Consider the following 19357-nt stretch of genomic DNA (forward strand, 5'->3'; position numbering starts at 1 on the left):
GCTTTAAAGGTGTGGAAGTGTATTTTTGAATTTGTAAAATTACCTTCTGCAAAGCAGTAGTAATTTTGCCTTCTGATTTAACTTAGCAATGTTTTTTAAAAAATGATGGTCATCAACCCTTCTGTTTCTCCCACTCCCAAATATCTGTAGTATAAAATATTTGAACTTTAATACAGAAGCCTTCAGGTTTCTGAAAGAGAAGTTCTTTGTTCAGCAGTAAAGAACAGTCCTGAGGCAACCTTGGCTTTGGAATCCAAACAGAAATATATTTATAAAGATGCCCTTTAGGGTCATAATCATACAGCAAAACACTAGACAGTCTGTTACTTGGAGATGTTATACCTTATAAAGGTTCCTGTTTGTACCTACTGTCTGATCCTCATTGATTAACAACCAGTCAACCCCTCCTTGTAACTGTCAATCTACAAAAATGGGATGCTGAAAGCAGGTTGGAAATAAAGTATTCAATTCATCCAACGATTCTTAGGTATGATAACTAAAATTTCTCCAAAACCCCTAAAAAGTAAAAATGCTAACAGTAGCAGCAAACATTATATATATATAATGCAGATAAGTGACTGCTTCAGGGGATATTGATTATAATCACAGTATGATAACTACTCTCTTTACAATGTATTGTCCAAAAGTTGTCGGCATGCACCACATATGCAGATAAAATATGCTTATCAAGAGGGTGAAGGCAGTCCCATAAGCAGCAAAGGAGTGGAAACTTTTTTTTGTCTATTAGCTGCTAGCATCACTAGAAACACTTGGGCAAATGCCTACTATATTAGAAAAAGAAGAAGAATGTTTAAGGGTTTATCTGCATCTAGTTTTATACACTTTAAGAAAATCAGCATAAATTACGATAATAAAACTGGTGCTAACCCTATGAACAGTATGCAACTGTTCATAACAGAATAGCTTGCTCCAGCATGCTAACCAGTGCAAGATAAGTGTATAAGTATCCACACACAAAGTTGCACCACTTATGAAATCATACCTTTATTTCTATTGGTACTTCGCTGTCCACAGACATAGCACAAAGGGAGGTCATTATAAGATGCAACAAATTTTCAAAAAGAGTAGTGTAGAAGGCTCACTAACAGAAAAATAGAAAAGTGTGGGGCTACTTTGTTTCTGGGTCTGCTTGTAGAAGCTCCTGTATTACTATGATGAGCAATGTAAAATCTTGAAGCATATGCAGAACCCAGACTCTGGTTACCCAGTGCTAGAGTTTTAAAAAAAAATTGAAGCTTTTTTCCATGCATCTCCATGGTTTTGCAACCAGGGTCCAATTCAAAAGTTATGCCAAAAAGTTGTAAATGTCATATTTATAATAATTTACTGGAGTGTACAGTAACCTGAACAGACTTAAATTCTGAGGAAGTTTCACATTAAATTACAGTGTAAGTTTTGTGAGAATGTATATGGTTTCTTCAAAACTTTAGGGAAAAGACAGCTAGGAAGGTATCCGAGAAAGGTCTAAGCAGAAACTCCATTATGCAATAAAGCTGATCAGGATTCAGTTTTTCCAGCCTGTATGTTAACATTTTGTTTCGTCCCAGATACAGGCAAAAAGCCAGAATCTCAGAATTTCTCCATGAAACGAGATATTCAAACTATTGCATTTTGAATTTATAATTTTGTATACAATATGGAAGTCAAAATAAGAAAGTTAAAAACCCATTGCAGTACTTTCCCCTTTAAACATTGATAAAATCAGTGCATTCCTGCAAAACATTTATACTTGGTTGGATCAGTTTTTCCTGACTGTAGACAATTCAGCTGGAAAGTTTTCAACAAGCTTTCAATGCATGACATGCATGTCAGAAGTTGACTTATTTTGAAACAGTGCAAATTGAGGGGGGCAAGTGGAGAATGCCAATATGCAATGAGTCAACAACATTTTCATTATATTAAACATGAGTTTAAAGGGAGGCTTGTAAATTACAAAGGAGTTGAATGGGAAAAACAACAAACTATCCATTGGCCATTACATAAGGTAATGGAAACTAAGCTGAATATAACTGTAACATTTTTAAAAGTCTGATGAGCACTGTATTCCAAAAAGGAATAGGCCTTTGCCAGAATGTTCAGAGGCCTTTGTAAAATATGGAAACATTTATAAGGATGTATATGTGAAAATGGTGTTCTGTGACTTTAATATCTGTAAGGAAGAATTTGTAAGAGATTATCTAGTATCATGGAGGTTAAACAAAAAACTTTCAGGAAAAAAATGGTAATTGATTCCTGGACATAGCATGGAGCTAGGAGTCCAGCAGTCACAGGAATTTGAAACAGTAAGCACATTCTGAAAAGTAGCAAACCATAATTTTTTATGCAGTAAAAGAAAGTTTTAGAGGCTCCTGAAGCATTCCCTGGGCATAAATAGAACAGGTGTAAACGGGGGGCAACAAAGGATTATATCTGCCTAGTCTGTGAAACACAAATTAGAAAGTTAAAAAGAGGTGGAGAGACTCAGACTATCATGGCCGTGTCCAGATGACCACGGACGTTTGTTTCCCCAGGGACAAGTAGCAGCAGCACACCTTGTGCCGCAGCTGCTTGCCCCTGGGGAACATCCATGCCACACATGTGCTAGCCCATGGCAGGTTCCCTCAGGTGGGGTATGGGAGGCTGAAGCCAGCAACTGTCCTGGCTCCAGAAATCTTACCTGGGGTCCTGGGAGCCTCGGTGAACTGCAGCTTCTGTAGCTGGGAGCTTGACCAGCAGCCGGAGTGTTGCTCTGGCTGGCCAGGCTCTGACTGTGGGACACGCGCTGCTGCCATGTGCAACGCCCTGCTTTTTTTTGGTGTGGGGGTTTTTTTGACCCCAGGATCTCCTGCACATAGTGCCATAGATAGATCTGTGGTGCCACATACCACGTCTGCCTTCATCTCAATGTGGCTTACGTGTTCTGAAGGAAAGGAATCAGGTTGATGACCTCAGTAATGGTAAGTTGTACTTCTTTTGTGAGATATTTGTCCACAGACAGCTTCTATAAGCAGACTTAGACTGTTAATCTCGAGATTAACAGTACAGGCAGTCCTCAGACTTACGACGCAATTGGTTCCTGAAAACCGTGTCTTATGTCAAAACGTTGCAACTTGGAACCAATTTTTTCATAAGAAACGACATTATAAACGGGGGATTGGTTCCTGAACCAAGCTCCAATACCCTATTTTCACCAAAAATACCCCAGAATTTTGTACTCGATCAATTATAGATGAGTAATATAGTTACATTAATATTTATATTGTAAATAGCAATCATATTGATTTGGAAGGACTTCTTTGAGGTGACTGCTGGACTTTTTGAAGGGCTCTTGGTTGGACTTTTTGAAGGGTTCTTGGCTGGAGTCTTCTTAGGAGTCTTGGCTGCAGGTTTTTCTGGAGTCTTGTCTGCTTTCTTAAAGAAAGTGTCCAAGGAAGTTTGGACAGATGTTCTCCAGGGAGATGAGTGATACAGCAAACTTGTTTGCTGGCATGGCATTGCATCGCATCGGATCAAGCATTGTAAGCTGAAACTGGCATTGTAAAGTTGAAACGGGGTGTCAGTTTCTAAACGTTGTAACTCGAAATGTTGTAAGTCGAAGACTGCCTGTACTGTTAAGTTATCATTTCATTTGGGAATGTAGGCAGCTGTGATTTATAATGAGACTTTTAAAGAGAAGTGCCTCAGTTGGAGTAACACAACGTAATGCAAATATGTTGCTTTGGTTAATGTAAAGCTTGTACTCGTTTGCTACAAAGACAAAGAGTATGTCTTTAACACTATTGTTTATGACACTGAAAAATCATGTTTCAGACTGAATGAAAGCTGTTGAAATGATCTTACTAAAATACACAAAGGAAGTTGGGACAGTGTTTAGCATAACTGCTCTGGTTAAAGGATACAAAAGAAACAGGTCAAATCCAAAAGGTTTCGGGCATTCTTCTGCAGCCTTTAGAGTGCACCTGAAAGGTCACCCATGTTTAAATAAAAGGCTTGGTTCTTTTAAAATGGACTGGAAAATATTTAACTGGACCCTCTGTCACTGGAGATACTGATACATAATTGAGACTGATCAAGTACTTGCACAGAAAAAACATGAAATATCAATTTGTTTGGGAGCCTAGCTAGGCCATAGCAGAAGCACTTACAGCTGGGTCCCTTCAGATTCCAATGAATATGCGAATTCTGCTAAATATCTTGTCACAAGGACATGAAAAAGTAAAGGGAACCAAGCTTAGTTGTTAGGTAGTCATAGTAGCAGTAATATTCATTTGAAGGGGAAGAATCATTGGGGGAAAGTTTCTTTAGCATACTTAACAAAATTCCACACCTTTGAAAATTGGGGCCACCGAGCAAAATAACAGAACAAAACCCGCATTTTACATGTGTGTCATTTAGACAAAGGAGAAGCTATATATCAAAATACCATTTCAGACCAAACCAGGATTGTATCTAAAATCCCAAAAATGAAACCAACACTTGCATTGTTATACAGCTGGTGGAAACTATGTCTGTTTTAATGCAGAAGGGTAACCAGTAAACAGATTGTGATTCTGAGGACATGTCTATACCATGGTGATAGATTAGAGTATTCTGGCAAGGACAGTTACAAGCATGCCTTGCTCACAAAGTTCTTGAAGTCATGAGAGAGACACACAGGATCAGTTCTGGAGTGATTTCAAAGGTATTTCAAGGTTTGAAGTGTAGGCATGGGAGCAGATGGGCAAGATATGCTTGGGGCCATCTTAGCTATAACACACTGCTGCCATACGTAGACATTCTCTGAAGCTGCATTCATTTAAAGGCACAACAGGATCCAATCCCCAATTACAACAATCATCTCTCTTCCATGCTATACATGGGATCAGTTTCAGCTGGCAAGTTGAAAGCCAGGTGCCCAACTATCAGCTGATGGTTGGCTGTATCAGAACATCACTGGGGTTCCAACCAGTCCTGGTGCAGTCCCCAGAGCTGATCATCTGCTGTATTGGAATTCCAGCTGGCCCTGGTGTGATCCCCAAGCCAACTGACAAACAGCTGATTGTTGGCCTGGTGGGGACCAGTTGTGGTTCTAACCCTGCCACACATTCAATTTAAGGCACCATAGAAACCAGCTGCAAAAATATTATTGTATAATAATATTTTTACATTGCTATTAAATCCCTGTACGTGTGGCTGGGTTACTGTTCAAGACACGATTAACAGACAAATCACACCTTAAGTGTAAAGTCTGCCAGGGGCCTGAGAGTCACAGTATATTTCCTAGGCTGACCCTACAATTTAGGATTCCATATTCCTTAGGATTCTATATCCATATCTATGTGTGAGTTTTGCTCTGCTTAGGACTTGGAAGGAGAAGAAAACAATAACTATTCAATGTTACAAACCTGCAAAACTTACCAAGCAACTCAGGGCTGAAAATACATGATGTATCCCACTGGAATTTCCACTTATCACCAATATTACATTCTGATGCCTGTTTTATGTTCTAAGAGTTATTAAGCTATCTGACTTAAAATACACATGGACAAAAGAGTGAATGTGGTCATTTTGAATTTTGCGTGAGCCAGTATTTTTTCTGGGTGGTATTGCCCTTGGGGAAAAAGGGAAAATGCATGTCTTTGAGGGGTTGAGTTTCTTTAATGGATGTTGAGTCTCTTCTGAAGCTTAGAACATTAATCGAAGACATTTGGAACAAAACAAAATTTTGCCTAAGAACTGAGCTAAAACTATGTAAAGACCTCAGGCTTTAAGCCATGATAACTAATAGTTTTCTAAGAGAAAATTGGAGGAGCATTTGGAAGAAAATTCAAAAATTGACAAAATAAGATCTGTCATGGTGAAGGGCACTATAAAAATTTTATTACCACTTGTAAGTAATATGGTCATTCCAGAGACCTAGCAGTAAAAACTTTATAGCACCAAATGTTATCATGATGGATGGATGGATGGATATACGGACAGACAGGCACTGTATTTTTCATATGTGGTAATAGTTTCAACTACCTGACTTGTTGATGGGAATTAATAAAGTAGATTTCCAGTTCAGCCCATCTTTATGGGCCATACACTACAGATCTCTAACGTGTGCTTTTGCTTCTCAAGCCAAAGAAACATGTTTAGTTCTTTATTGTAGAAAGATTTATGATTACCTTACTTGTCAAGAGACCTTTAAAAAGTAATTATGCTATTTTATTACCAAGTTGTATAAAATAGGATAAAATCTTTTGCAATTTAGAGTAATACTTTGATACTCTATAGGAATTTCTCATTCGTTTAGCTTTTTTTTTTTATTTAAACACTCAGATTTGTTATTGAAATTTCACTGTACCCAGGTAGATGAAAGTGTTTTCCCCAGTTTGTAGTACACTTAGTAAAACTCAAATTACATATCCAGCATCTACCACCTTCTGGGATGTAATTGATGGTGGCATTATTTTGTAGGTGATTACTAAAAGGAAATGTGGAATTAATGCATTTTTTTTCTTCAGCAGCATACAATTCTCTTTGAACTCAGTTTTGTATCCTCCATTTATTCCATGATTAGCAAGCATTAAATGTTTTGATGAGCTGTCATTTCTTAATTTGTTTAAGTTATAAGTCCTCACTGTAAAGTGCCATTTCTTGCATCTCTTGTTGTCATGGTTACTCTTCTTGCCGTTGGCCAACTAACATTTAACTTTTTTCCCCCCTTTTTGCTGCATTAAAATGGAGCAGTAAACCTGACAGGTGAGAAGTGAAGAACAATCACCCTCCATTTACTCCAAAAAGGAAAAAAGGGAAAAATTTATCATGATAATGATTTAGAACAGAATGCCTGTCAGTCTAAATGAACTTGGGCACTGACATATAAAATATGAAGAGACCCCTACTATGCTCTAGATATTTCATAAAGTTTGCAGTACTGAAAAACTATGAGCATTTATAGCAGTGTTCCATCTTTTAACTATGAGAGAAAAATATTTTTTCATATTTTATATTTTCCTCAGTTACATTTTCAGGAGAAACCATAAATCAATTTATGAAAATACTTTAATCAAGTTTAAGATGGTGTTCATGTCTAAAAATGGAGCTGAAGATGAATTGGGCACTTATGTATTATAATGGATTAATGCATTAGCCTTTCTAAAGACCTCCAAAGACCTGAGTTCAATTCTGACTTATTATAAGTCACATGTGAAAATGAGTTGATGATCTCATCGTAGTTCCTAGTGGATATTTCCCCACATGACATAACCGCTACATAATCTAACACTGTTATTATAGCAGTGTTTGATCTAATAAGGCACAGAGCTAAAATAACCATGTTAAATATATGCATGTGACCTGACCATGAGTGTCTTGCATTTGAAAGCTTGTGTAACTCTATCTATCCTGGCCATCATAGAGGACATTCCAGTTTTCTGCTCCTCTATCCTCTATTGATACAAAACCCGATGCCTTTATGTCCTCTATTTTTCTCTTGAAGAGAAAAATAGAGGACATAAAAGCATCGGGTTTCGTATCAATAGAGGACAGAGGACACCAGACTATCTTCTATGATGGCCACCCTAGCTCTATCCCATCTATACAGTTGGTCCAATAAAAATACCACCCTAAGAAATCCTTGCCTCTCGCAAATGTATGCACTACATTGTTCTTCAGTTAGCACTCTAGACACTGAAGTCTCATGATAGTATTTGGAGCTATTTGTGTTTACTATACTGTTTGTAGCTGTTATTTTAAGATACTTCAGCAGTTTTAATACTGCCTTGATATATACTGCAGGGCTATGTGTAGAAAAATGCAAATTATCTCCCTGTCTAGACAGTTCCGTGAGTTTCTCACTTTTGGGAGAACCAAGAGTAAATAGCCGTTTTTTAAATGTTAAAAGAAATAATGTACCCCTTTTAAATCTGTGAAAATAGTAGCAAGGTAGTGCACTGCTGTGGAGGGAGCTTCAATTAGGCTTCCAAGCTCTGTGAAATGGCAAAGGCTAAGGTTAATGTGGAGGGGGAGGAAGCAGTTTTCATGATCCTTACAAGTGATTTCCTGTGATCAACTTACAGAGCAATAGCTCAAGCGTGAATAGTCATCTTAGAATTGCCACCGCCTGTTCCATTTATAACTGAGGGAAACAAAAGCAGGAATATGAAGGGAAGTTGTCAAGTCTTTCTTTTCATCCTTCTCTTAAACATTTTAGGCTGAATTATTTGTAGTATCGTTGAAAAGAGATGGCAGACTGAGGATTTACCTGGGAAAATGTGCAAAATTCCTGTCAAAGCATGGGGATGTTTTAAATTTTGACAAAATTGTACAATAAACAAAACAGTTTTAAGCAGAAACTAAAGGTCCTGCCAATATATTGCCTTACATTTGGCATAGACATCAGGAGTCATTTGGCCTAATCTGTGGAGATGATAGATTAGCTGTTCTTTAACTGTCCCAAACAGATTCCTATCCAGTCTCTTCTTGAATGCCTCCAATAAAGGAGATCCCATAACTTCCTTAGATAGCTCATTCCATTGTCTTACTGCTCCTACACTTAAAAAGTTATTATTTCTTTTTTCTGAGCTATTATCTAAATCTGCTTTGTGGCATAAACCCTTTGTCACCATGTCCTGCCCTATATGGCAAGGGAGACCAATGTTTCTCCATCTTTTTTATAGAAGTCTTTCAAATATTTAAAACCTGCTATCACATACCCCATTAAGCTTCCTTTATCCAAACTAAATATACTTTGTTCCTTCAAGTTTTTCTCTTATGAGTTATGTTCCAAATCTCTTTGTCATTTGCCTTTGAATTCTCACCAGTTTACTTACAGCTTTCTTAAAACATAGAGCCTAGAACTGGACACAGCACTCCAGCTGAGGCCTAACTAGCCCCAAGCAGAGTGGTACTCTCACCTCCCGCATCATACTGCATTTCTGTTAAAGAAACCCAAATTATGTTTGCTATTTTCAGATTCATATTGCTGGCTCATATTGAGTTTGGAATCTACCATAACCCCCAGATGCTCTCAGTAGTGCTGCTGGTGACCCAGTTAACCTCTATTCTTTACTTGTGAATTTGTTTTTTGCTTCTTACTTGTGGCAGTTAATTTGTGTTGAATTCAGTGTTGGTATCTACAGCCTAGTTCCCTATTATATTTACATCCCTTTGGATTTTAATCCTATACCCCAAAGTGTTTGCAATCTTTTCCAGCCCTATGCAGTCTGTAAAGTTGATTAGTACACTCGCCTTTACTGACCTGTTTCACTGATAAAAAATGTTAAACAGTACTGATCGAGAACAGGCCCCTGTGAAAACTGACTTGAAGAATTGCTACCAGTCTGGCACCAATACATTAATAACTGCTCTTTGCTTGTGGTCATTCAACCAATTTTGTAGCTACCCCCATTTCCTCATCTTATTCATAAGGATGGCATAATGAGAGTGTGACTGAGCCAAAACCCTCACCGGAGTCAGGATATTATATCCTTTGTACCACAAGAAAAGTTGCTCTGCTTGGAATTTTCAAAGGAAATCCAATTGGTGTAGTAGATTTGTGCTGAACACCTCAATGTTGGCTGGATGTTAATGATCACTTCTTTATCTTCTGGATATCAGCAAATTAACTGTTCTATAATTTGATCTAATAACTGCCCAGTCATTGAAGTCAGGCTGATTGGTCTGTATTTTCTGGGTCCTCCTTTTTCCCTTTTTAAAGATAAGTGTCATGTTAGCCCTTTTCATAGTTATGGGCCTCACCTGTCATCTATTAATTTGCAAATATTATTGACAGTGGCTCTAAGACACTTTGCTTAGCAGAATCTGCATTGCATCCTTTTTTATATATTAATTGTGATAGTTGTATGGTCACAGCATTTGGTGTCTGTGTGCTTGTGCATTGACTGAAGTAAAACAGATATTGAGGGCAGCTCTGCCTTCTTTGCATCTTCCATTAATAGTTCACTGTCCCTGTTGAGCATGAGATTGACAGTTTTCCTGATCTGTCTTTTTCATCAGATATATCTGTAGACCCCCTTCTTGTTGTCTTTAATATCTCCACAGCTGTAACTCATTTCTTTACCTTTGCTTTCCTGATTTTTGTCCCTTTTTGTTGGGGCTATGTCTCTGTGCACTTTCTTGGTGATTTGACCTTCCCTCCATTCCTGCATGTGTGTCCTTTGAGTTTTTAATAACTAAAAAGCTTTTTGTGTAGTCACATGTAGCTCTTGAAGTTATCGTCTTTCCTCTGTATTAGAATAATTTGATGTTGAGCCTCCAGTATTACATGCTTTAGGAACTGCCATACTTCATGGACTCATATTTCTCTTTTAATTTGCATTTACATCGGACCTTGCCTCCTGTTTCCCAGAGTTCATTGAAATAGAGGGTCCTTTACTTATTGTTCTCATACCTGCTTTTCTTTAAAGTCAAGATTTCTGTCATAGCATGTCATAGCAACTTCCTTCCAGGTTTTTGACCTTCTCCTCATTTGAACTATTTCAGTACTATTGGTCAGAACAAGGTCAAAGTTAAATGAGCCTCAATTTATTTCCCCATCTGCTGTTTTTCTTCTGGTATCTTTTTAACCATTTTATGGTTTCCCATCCCTTATCCAGAATGTAGACTATTCTCTGCGACATTGAAAGAGCCTTATGATTAAAAAATATTAATTATAAAGCAGTATAGATCTCTGTATATTAAAAAAATAGAGCAGAGATCACACCATCACATGGTATTTTTTATTTAAATAACATCAAGAAGTTTTAAACAAATATGTTCAATAATATTAGTGGGTAGCTAACTTTTAAAGCAGAGGCAAAGTGGATTTTCTTCTGTTTCACATTTATATCCATAACAGTTAATTATTCTGGTGCCTTGAATCATAGAATCATAGAAAATTAAGGTTGGAAGAGACCTCAGGAGATCATCTAGTCCAACCCCCTACTCAAAGCAGGACCATCCCCAACTAGATCATCCCAGCCAAAGCTTTGTCTAGTCTGATCTTGGAAAACCTCCAAGTATGGAGAATGATGTAGAGGAACAGGGAGCATGTCAGCATGTGACAGTGTAGCCATAGCAATGCACTATGGTGATGTAGCGTCCTTGGGCAAAAACTGTGATGCCACCGCTACATTGCTGTAGCAACATGCTTTCTTGGTATAACGCTTTGCTACAGAGACATAGTAGTTAAAAATAACCATGCACCACCAGCACAGGGCAGTACAGGCTATTACTGTGCCATCGTTTAGTACCTCCTTTTAGAGTACTAAAGTACTAAATGATGGTGCAGTAATAACAGTGCCCTACGAGCATGTGTAGGTGTGCCCAGGCTATTGCAGAATGCAGCTATTTTCATCCAGACATTTTCAGGTTTAATTTTTTTCTTACCACTGCAAAATGTAGCTGCCTTAACCACCATAACACAGATAATTGTTGTATCTTCTGTACTGGATCATAATATTCTTAGAAAAATGTAGTGTCAAATAACATTTTAGAAATCAAATCATCAACTAGGTCAGGTGCACATACTTGTATAGTCAACAGCTAAATCTTATGTGTGCTTGTGTTTGCTTTGTCTGTGCAGGAAAAGGGCTGAATCTGATTCTAGAAAAAGCAGCATACCCAACAGCAAAGAAATTCCTTCTCATCATCCCACAGATCCTGTAGAATTGCGACGCCTTAATTTTCAAACTCCTGGTAAGACACAGTACTCCCTCATTTACAGCTCTCTGACTGTAAATCTAGCAGAGTAGTTACTCATGAAATGAGCTGTTAAAGGTTGAAATATTTAACTTTTACCAAATAATTTTGATTACTTGTGAGGTTCTAGATGGAGTCTTTCTTACTACTCGCATCATGAGTAATATCTTTTCACTTCAAGAAAAATCTCCACTGAACGTTAATTTTTAATTTGTTTAAATGAGAGCTCATCAACGTGGAAAAAATCATATTTTAAATCTAAATGTGTTTCATATACTTTTGTCAGGACTAACACTTAAGGATACTAATACAAATTAGTGGGAACACTGTTTCCTGTTGGTTAACTGTGGATTTGACACTGATTTGTGTGTAATTTTATTTGTTTGTTTTTAAAGCAGGAAAATGTAAATACAAAGCCACAAAAGTTAGTGGTAAATATTAGGAGCAGGTATTCCCATGAGACTGCCGTTTACTCATTTGTTTTTTTTAAATCAATTAGATTTCCAGTTGACAGTGTCCCTCTCAGGCGACTTACTTACATTTACAAAACATGTAGTGAAACGTACATACTTTTAATATTCACTATGCAAAATTGTCACAAAATTGTAAAGGCAAGTTTCTGCATTAAACAGCTTGAGATGTAGAAGACAAAAAGGTAGTGTTGTCCCGGAAAATTATTTCTGTCTTCCAAGTCAAAAATATATATTAATACATTATTGAGGTCTGAATGACATACTGTAGCATACCTTAAAACTTACTTTACTCCCACCCTCCACTTTTAGTTTGTTAAATCTTGTTCTCATCATGCAAAGGACCAACATAGGAATACATGAAATTCTGTTCAGCCAAGAAAAGGAAAAAAGAGGAAATGATGTGAATGCCACTGGATTTTTGTCATTCTTCTTTCAATAGGTTATGATTAAATAAAGCTCCCAATCTAATTCTCAGTAATTACTTTGAAAATCCCCCTTATTTACCCATAGCAATGTGTTTTTCAACTTCTTACAACTTAATTTAAAAAAAATAAAAATCAACACAGGCATGTAAAGGTAGATAATTAAAGAATCAATATTCTTGTACATTAACTAACCCTTGTTGTGCATAATTTGTTTATTTAAAAAGGGTTAAATGAAATCCTATGTTGTTTCTGACCCAGGATCATTACATGGTTGAAAAAGTTAATGCAAAGATGATATTATAGCAGTGCAAATTTGAAGGAAAAACAAAACAATGGTTCAGATATGCAGTTAAAGGTGTGATGAGATCTTAGGTGCAATCCAACAATCACACTTCCTGCCATGCTACACATGCACGGCAGGAAGTGTGATTGTGGGATCATGCTTCATATTCTGTCATGCCTTATTGCCAGTGTAGGAGTAGCCCAGATCATGATCTTGGGCTCCCCCTGCACCAGCAAATAGCAAACTCCAATGGCTGGGAGTCCCCTCAGCTGATGGAGCTCCCAGCTCTGGGGTGTACCATGAGCTTGAGCAGCTGTGAGCCCCATCAACTGAACCAGATCAACTGAAGGCTCCCAGTCACAAGAACACACCACGCACCCCCATGAGAGCTGGGGTCAGCTGATGGGACTCCCAGCCACAGGGGCTCAGCTGATCACATATGCAGTTAAAGGCATGGTAGGAACCAGCCACAAAGTTATTGCACTTTTTTTGAGGAATTACTTTGTGGCTTATTCCTCCTTTTATCACTCTAGATATCACTGCTTCTAGAACAGTTTTCAGTGAACCTAGCTTAGCAGGGCTGTTGCTTTTCTTTTATAATGTGAGGTTTGCAGTGAAACCTTTTGTAAAATAAAGATATAAGATTTTCAACAAAATGTTTTTCAGAAATTATTATTATTTCTATTAATATAGTTCCTAATCAGATATCAAAAACCTATTGCACTGGACACTATGCAAATATATATCAAAGGAGACAGTTTGTGTCCCAGGGATTGCAAATCTTGCCTAACATAAACAGGCATGTTAGTATGTGTCAACTCGCATGTTCTAATTAATGTGTTTTAAGAGTGAAGTCATAGTCCAACTCAAGTCAGTGGCACAGTTCCCATGAGAAGCAGAAGCTCTCATTAATCCCTGTTGACTTTGTGGAACTACCAATTCAACCGAAAAATCTAGTCTGGAAATTGTAACATGCACTAAACTGAGTTCTTTAGTTTTAGAATACCTTTTAGAATATGTTAAATATTTAGCTAACTATTTCTAATAATATATATGCCTTTAAATTTACTCAAGGCAAAGCCAAAAAGATGAGATACAAAGAAGTCCTGTATTTATGGGATTTTTTTCCATCCACAGTGTTTTGCCCTCCTTATAAAAAGGCCTTGTCTACTCTGGTAAATATTGCTGTGCTGAACACAATTTCCAGCAATTGTATAAAAAGGCACAATGTTAAACACAACAATAGTAGTCACCAGGTGTACACCAGGATAATGCAGCTCCGTGAGGATAGATGATGTGATGATGTAATTATTATTATTATTTATTTAGATTGTGGTAGCACTCACAGTGTGTTGGGAGCTTTCCAGGCACAAATGAATACAAAATCTTTACCTCTCATAGAGTGCAGTCAAAAAATAGTAATTATTTGTACTAATGAACTTATAATATGTAGTAACTAAAAAGAAAATGTTAATTTACATTGGCATGTTTAGATTACCAATCTCTAGTTCAATATGGTTACTAAGTGAGACAGGGATCAAAAATAAGTTAAATAATGTTAGGCAGATCATTAAAAATGCCCTGTGTTTAAAGGACAAAAAGCTCCTGGTCAAGATAGAAATTTAGTAGATCTGATTGCTTTGTGAGAAGATAACACAGCTTTTTAAAAGATGAAGAATGGAGTATGCTTTGGCTTTGGCTTTTTGTCAGGTTCATAAACAACCATTCTGCCAGTCCCACAGGAGTCAATTTTGTGAAAAATACTGTCTTTATCTTACTCCTCAAAAATATTTGTCAAAGGAAGGGTCAAGTAAGTTATGAATAGCAAATTCTCTGACAACAGTGCCCCTGTTGGAGTTTCATACCAAATAAGTACAAAACATGTTCAATACCTATAGTTATTTTGAAAGAAGTTATATGGAGAACTCAAGTACTTTATCTGTTTTGATATCAGTGCATTATTTTAATGATCAAGTTGTACAGGTGACAAAAATGCTAATAGTCTGAAGACAGCATACAACTCCAAATTCAAAACTTCCAGGACAATCTTTCACTTTCCTTTTTGTCTTACCAATAAGAAATGGCATAATTAGCATAGTTGCCATTTTGCTCAAATGCAACGGGTCAGATTTGTCTGTGGCTTTATTCCATTGCCATACATGTAGTTACACCATGGATACGTTTTCACTATGTCTTAACATAATGGAATAGCCCATAGTTCTCCATCTGAGATCCCATCTCGATACGTGTCTTCCGTATAAATATACATTTGTTAGTAGGCCCATATGCCAGCAAGTGGGTCACATCTGTGCCAAGTTTTCTTTGACTCAATATGAAACTGCCCAATTTCCCGGCAGCATAGGGGATTTCATTTTTATAAGTCTATCACTTTCTTAAGGTGGCATGAGGGAAGGAGAGTCATTTTCATGCCGTTCTGTAGCAATTTTCCTAGAAAATATAGAATCAAAACCATTAACCCAGTAAGCAAATTTTACAAAGCATAAGCTACAAGGAGGGAGCAGGGGGAGAGGGAATAATTAAGCTTTCACAAAAGATTTCATTGAAATCTACATGAAGGGAGAGCTCCAGCTTACATAAGAGAAAGTGACTGAAATGGTTTGAGTAGATTATGAGACCCAAAACTCAGAGAGAGACTTCAATCTGCCAGTCAGTTAAGGAGTAGGATTGAGTCATTTCTGAAAAGTGACTGTTTCTCCCCCCCACCCTTCCCCTTCGAGTACAAAATGTGTCACACTTGTACGTAATTTGTGTAATTGGACGCCAATTAAACAATTATCTCATTATAGCTTGCTAGTTAAATAAAAGGATGCTTGAAATACAAGAAAAATAAAGAAAATTATAACAACCCTAACTTCAAACATTTTACTCATATTTACATCAGTAATTCTTCACCAGTTGCTTAGGGAGGGAGTTATTTAAGGAAGCTACACCAACTTGTTTTTTAGTTGAGGCAATTTAAAATAAAACAGGTCAGCTGGAACAGGGTAGAAAATAGCAAGTCTTACACGGGGTTAAGTTGGTGTTTGGAATTAATCAACTGACTTGCAAACTACCATAGCTGTTCTCCTCTCAGTTTATGCACATCATTGCAATTCGTGTTCATGAGAATTAAGCCAGCAATAATGAGGATAAGGGTTTAACTACATGGGGAAAATTAACCATAAGACTAGTGCTCCATATGGGCACCCTGGCCATACAGGCACCTAAGGTGGCATTCTGTTCTTTTTCTGGTCATCTGTGTGTCCAGATTTGATAATCTACATTACATTTTTTGGTCATCTAAGCTCCAAGAAAGTAAAGAATGCCATCTCTAAAGTCCAAAACTGCAGACTTCAAAACTTCTGCTCAGGTCCTATCTAACACTAGTGGCAGCTAAGTCCATGCATGTGAGGGAAAGAATCCTGACTTTCTCTCCTAGCTCCAATGGTTATTTTGGTATGTTATACAATAACTCTGAAGTTAAATATATACATGGTTGTCGGAGAAGGTACATGTACCCAGGAAGTTCCCCTCTCAGGTAAGCGTCTAAATTGTATGACTAATTCACTAATGAGACTTCAGTTATTCTACCTGCTGAAATAGTCTTCACAGGAGGTAGTGAGAATGTTCTCCCCTGCCGCTCCCCTGCCCCACCAGAAAAACCTGTAACCAGGTGATTAGGGTGCTCTCCTGAGATGTGGAAGGTATGGTTTTGAATCGCTCAAGTAGAGAAGGAAACTGAACCACAGCTCCCTCTATTCTGGGTGAATGCTGTAACCACTGAACCACTGTGCAAAAGGGCAATATCATCATGGGCTTGTTCTCATCCTCCAGCTAGATTTGCAAAGAAAAGATTGACAGGTTTTCAAAAGAAAGGTATTTAGGCACCTATTTAACAGACAGGTCTCTGTCTGTTCATGAATAGAGGGACGTTTGATTCATGAATTGAGGGAGGTTTACTCTATTGCAAAGTAAAGGCCAACTTCAGAGGACTTAACTAGGAAGAAGTGCTGTAACACCGGCACTACACCCTGACACAGGTGTAGCTTCCTCACAGCAGGGCTGACTTATGCCTATGAGAACTGAGAGCTTATTGGCATGGGCCTGGCCCTGCTGCAAGACAATTACAGTACATCTGAAGTACATTATTATGTCTGAAGTACATTCTGAAGTCTAGGATTTACAGAATGGGCATGCCATGCTTGATTGTGGTGCTTCTTAGCATGGTCTTTTGATAGCACAGACCAGGAGTTTCTAAGCTATAGCCCATGGGCCCAATCCATCACTGCCAAGTGATTTTATCTAGCTTGTGAGGCTAATGTGTCAGGAGCAATTCAGTGGCAGAGGGAATTGCAGACTGATCTGTGTTAATTCAGCCTACCATTAGTAAAAGGTTGTTAACCCCTGACATCAAAATCTCTTGGGGTGTGCTACACAGCATAAGGCAGCACCGTATTGAGACACCTTGCATTAGCTCAACATAGGTTAGCTCCTGTAACGGAATAGTTAATCAGCCATGTTTCTTGGCAGGGCTTACTGGCCAGCACCCACTGCCACACAGTGTAAGGCTACAGTGCTTCCAGTTCAGAAACTAGTGCCTGTAGGGTGAGTCTACACATTCATTAATATGCAATGGTTACTGCATTTAATTTAGTACTTGCTGTACAATAGCATCAGTGAATGCCTTTTTAATGATGCCACTATGCAGTAGCCTAACAATACTGTACAGTGGCATATTAGCACTGTCCATGGTGTGATGCATTACTGCACAGTGTTTTTAGGTTACTGCATGGTTAGCATCTCATGTAGACACACCTGCAGAGTGTATTGAGGGGTATTGCAACACTGCTACCTTGCTCCATTTAGACATCTGCAGAGAGAAACAGAAATGAACAGACAGCTTTTTCTTCCGTATTTCCTGTTGGTGAGTTTGTGGTTTCTAGCTCAACATGCTGTTTTATAAGACATGTTTAAATTAAAGGTGATAGCAACCAGCTATAAAGTTATTATATACTTTCCAGCTCTAACTTTATAACTGGTTGGACATTTTTAGGGCATGATAGTTAATTTGTACATGTACCCAGTCTAAATGAGTTATGCTATTAACTGGGTAGTTAATGCGTAGAAGGGGCCTTATAGATCTCATTCTGAATTACCCAGCAGTTTTTGTATATTGTATGGGGAGCCTGGGCTACATCCTGGTTCAGAAGGATGGATTCCTTTATGAGAGTAGGTACAAAAACCCAAGTATCATAGTGGATCTGGATTTCTGCTATGGAATAAAAGTCAATTTTATTCTAACATATTTTACTTTAGAACTGCAGTGACTATTCTAGAATAAAATGACTTTTTCCGGAACAGAGCTGCTGTGGGGAACAAGTCTGAAGTAGTTATTATGGAAGAGTATGTTCAGCAGTAGATATTCCAGTCAATTTCTTCATGTTGACAAATCCTGAGTCAGTATGTTTTTACTGTAGTGATTGTTAACAAAAAAATACAAGTGATTCCAGTGTCAGGTATATTAAATGCATCCTTTCTGGAGCATTAATGGAATCCAGACTGTCATTGACATCAGAACAGAATTATTGGACCTTTTGCTATGTAGGAAGTTTGCCTGTGTATCTCTTTATTCATACATTTCTGGAAAGAAAAAGTGGCACTGTTGTTGGTTCCTAATTCTTATGCTGATAGGAAAATTTGCAGCTTACATTGATTTGTTTTATATGGTATTATATAAAATATGTATTGCAATAAATGTGTCTTTAATGGTCACTGGTTATTACTTTGATGTGGGCTTGAAATGCAATTCATTTAATAAAGGGATTTGTGTGAAAATAATATGTCAGGTTCTCAATACGTCTGGTTTTCAGTCTGTATTTTAAGAGCTAAGTGTTCATTTAATTTCTAATTCATTGTTTATTCATGAGATGCTTGTAAACACTGAGCTGCATTCAGATCTTGAGCAGGTTTAAAACTAAATGTGTACTTTATTGCTATTTTAAAGGCACAAAACACCTCAATGTTGTTTTATAAATGCACAAAAGCAAGAAAATCTCAGCTGAACGCTCCTTTTCTACCTCCTACTTTCTTATCATAAAAATCACCCAAGTGCAGAGAGCCTTCACAAATCTTAGCCCCTCTGAAATCAAGGGTAAAACTCCCATTAACTTCAGTGGTGTCAGGATTTCACCCTCACTGTTTAAGTGTGGAGTCAAGTGATGCAAAGAACGTTTTGTGCGCCCTCTACACTGTGGTGAATGTTGACCTTTGTTCAATCCATTTGTGCCTAAGTGTTGTAAAATGCACAATTTTCAGTGTTCATTTGAATTACCTGGCACATTTAGCACAAAATAATCTAAAGACTTTTACACTCAATCCTTGTAGAGAGAATGCTACTGAGTAGTGACGGATCTGTCACTTTTTGCACTTTTCTGCAGTACCTAGGCGCAAGGGCTGGTTATGGATGGGTTTTCAGATGTAACTGCATGATGCTGTCTTCGTTGGTTTGA

General features: G+C 37.7%; 1 protein-coding gene across 1 annotated transcript in view; it reads left to right on the forward strand.

Annotated features, from left to right (window-relative positions):
* Nucleotides 1-19357, forward strand: part of PTPRD (protein tyrosine phosphatase, receptor type D) — a 1990398-nt gene that overhangs the window by 1830523 nt on the left and 140518 nt on the right. The window contains exons 28-29 of the mRNA XM_019517599.1: nucleotides 6715-6726; nucleotides 11552-11664. Of these exons, the coding sequence (XP_019373144.1) occupies nucleotides 6715-6726; nucleotides 11552-11664 (125 nt within the window). The remainder of the gene's footprint in view (nucleotides 1-6714; nucleotides 6727-11551; nucleotides 11665-19357) is intronic.

This window comes from Gavialis gangeticus, unplaced genomic scaffold (assembly GCF_001723915.1).
Source record: "Gavialis gangeticus isolate Ggan-Ray unplaced genomic scaffold, GavGan_comp1, whole genome shotgun sequence".
In the NCBI taxonomy this organism is placed as follows: domain Eukaryota; kingdom Metazoa; phylum Chordata; order Crocodylia; family Gavialidae; genus Gavialis; species Gavialis gangeticus.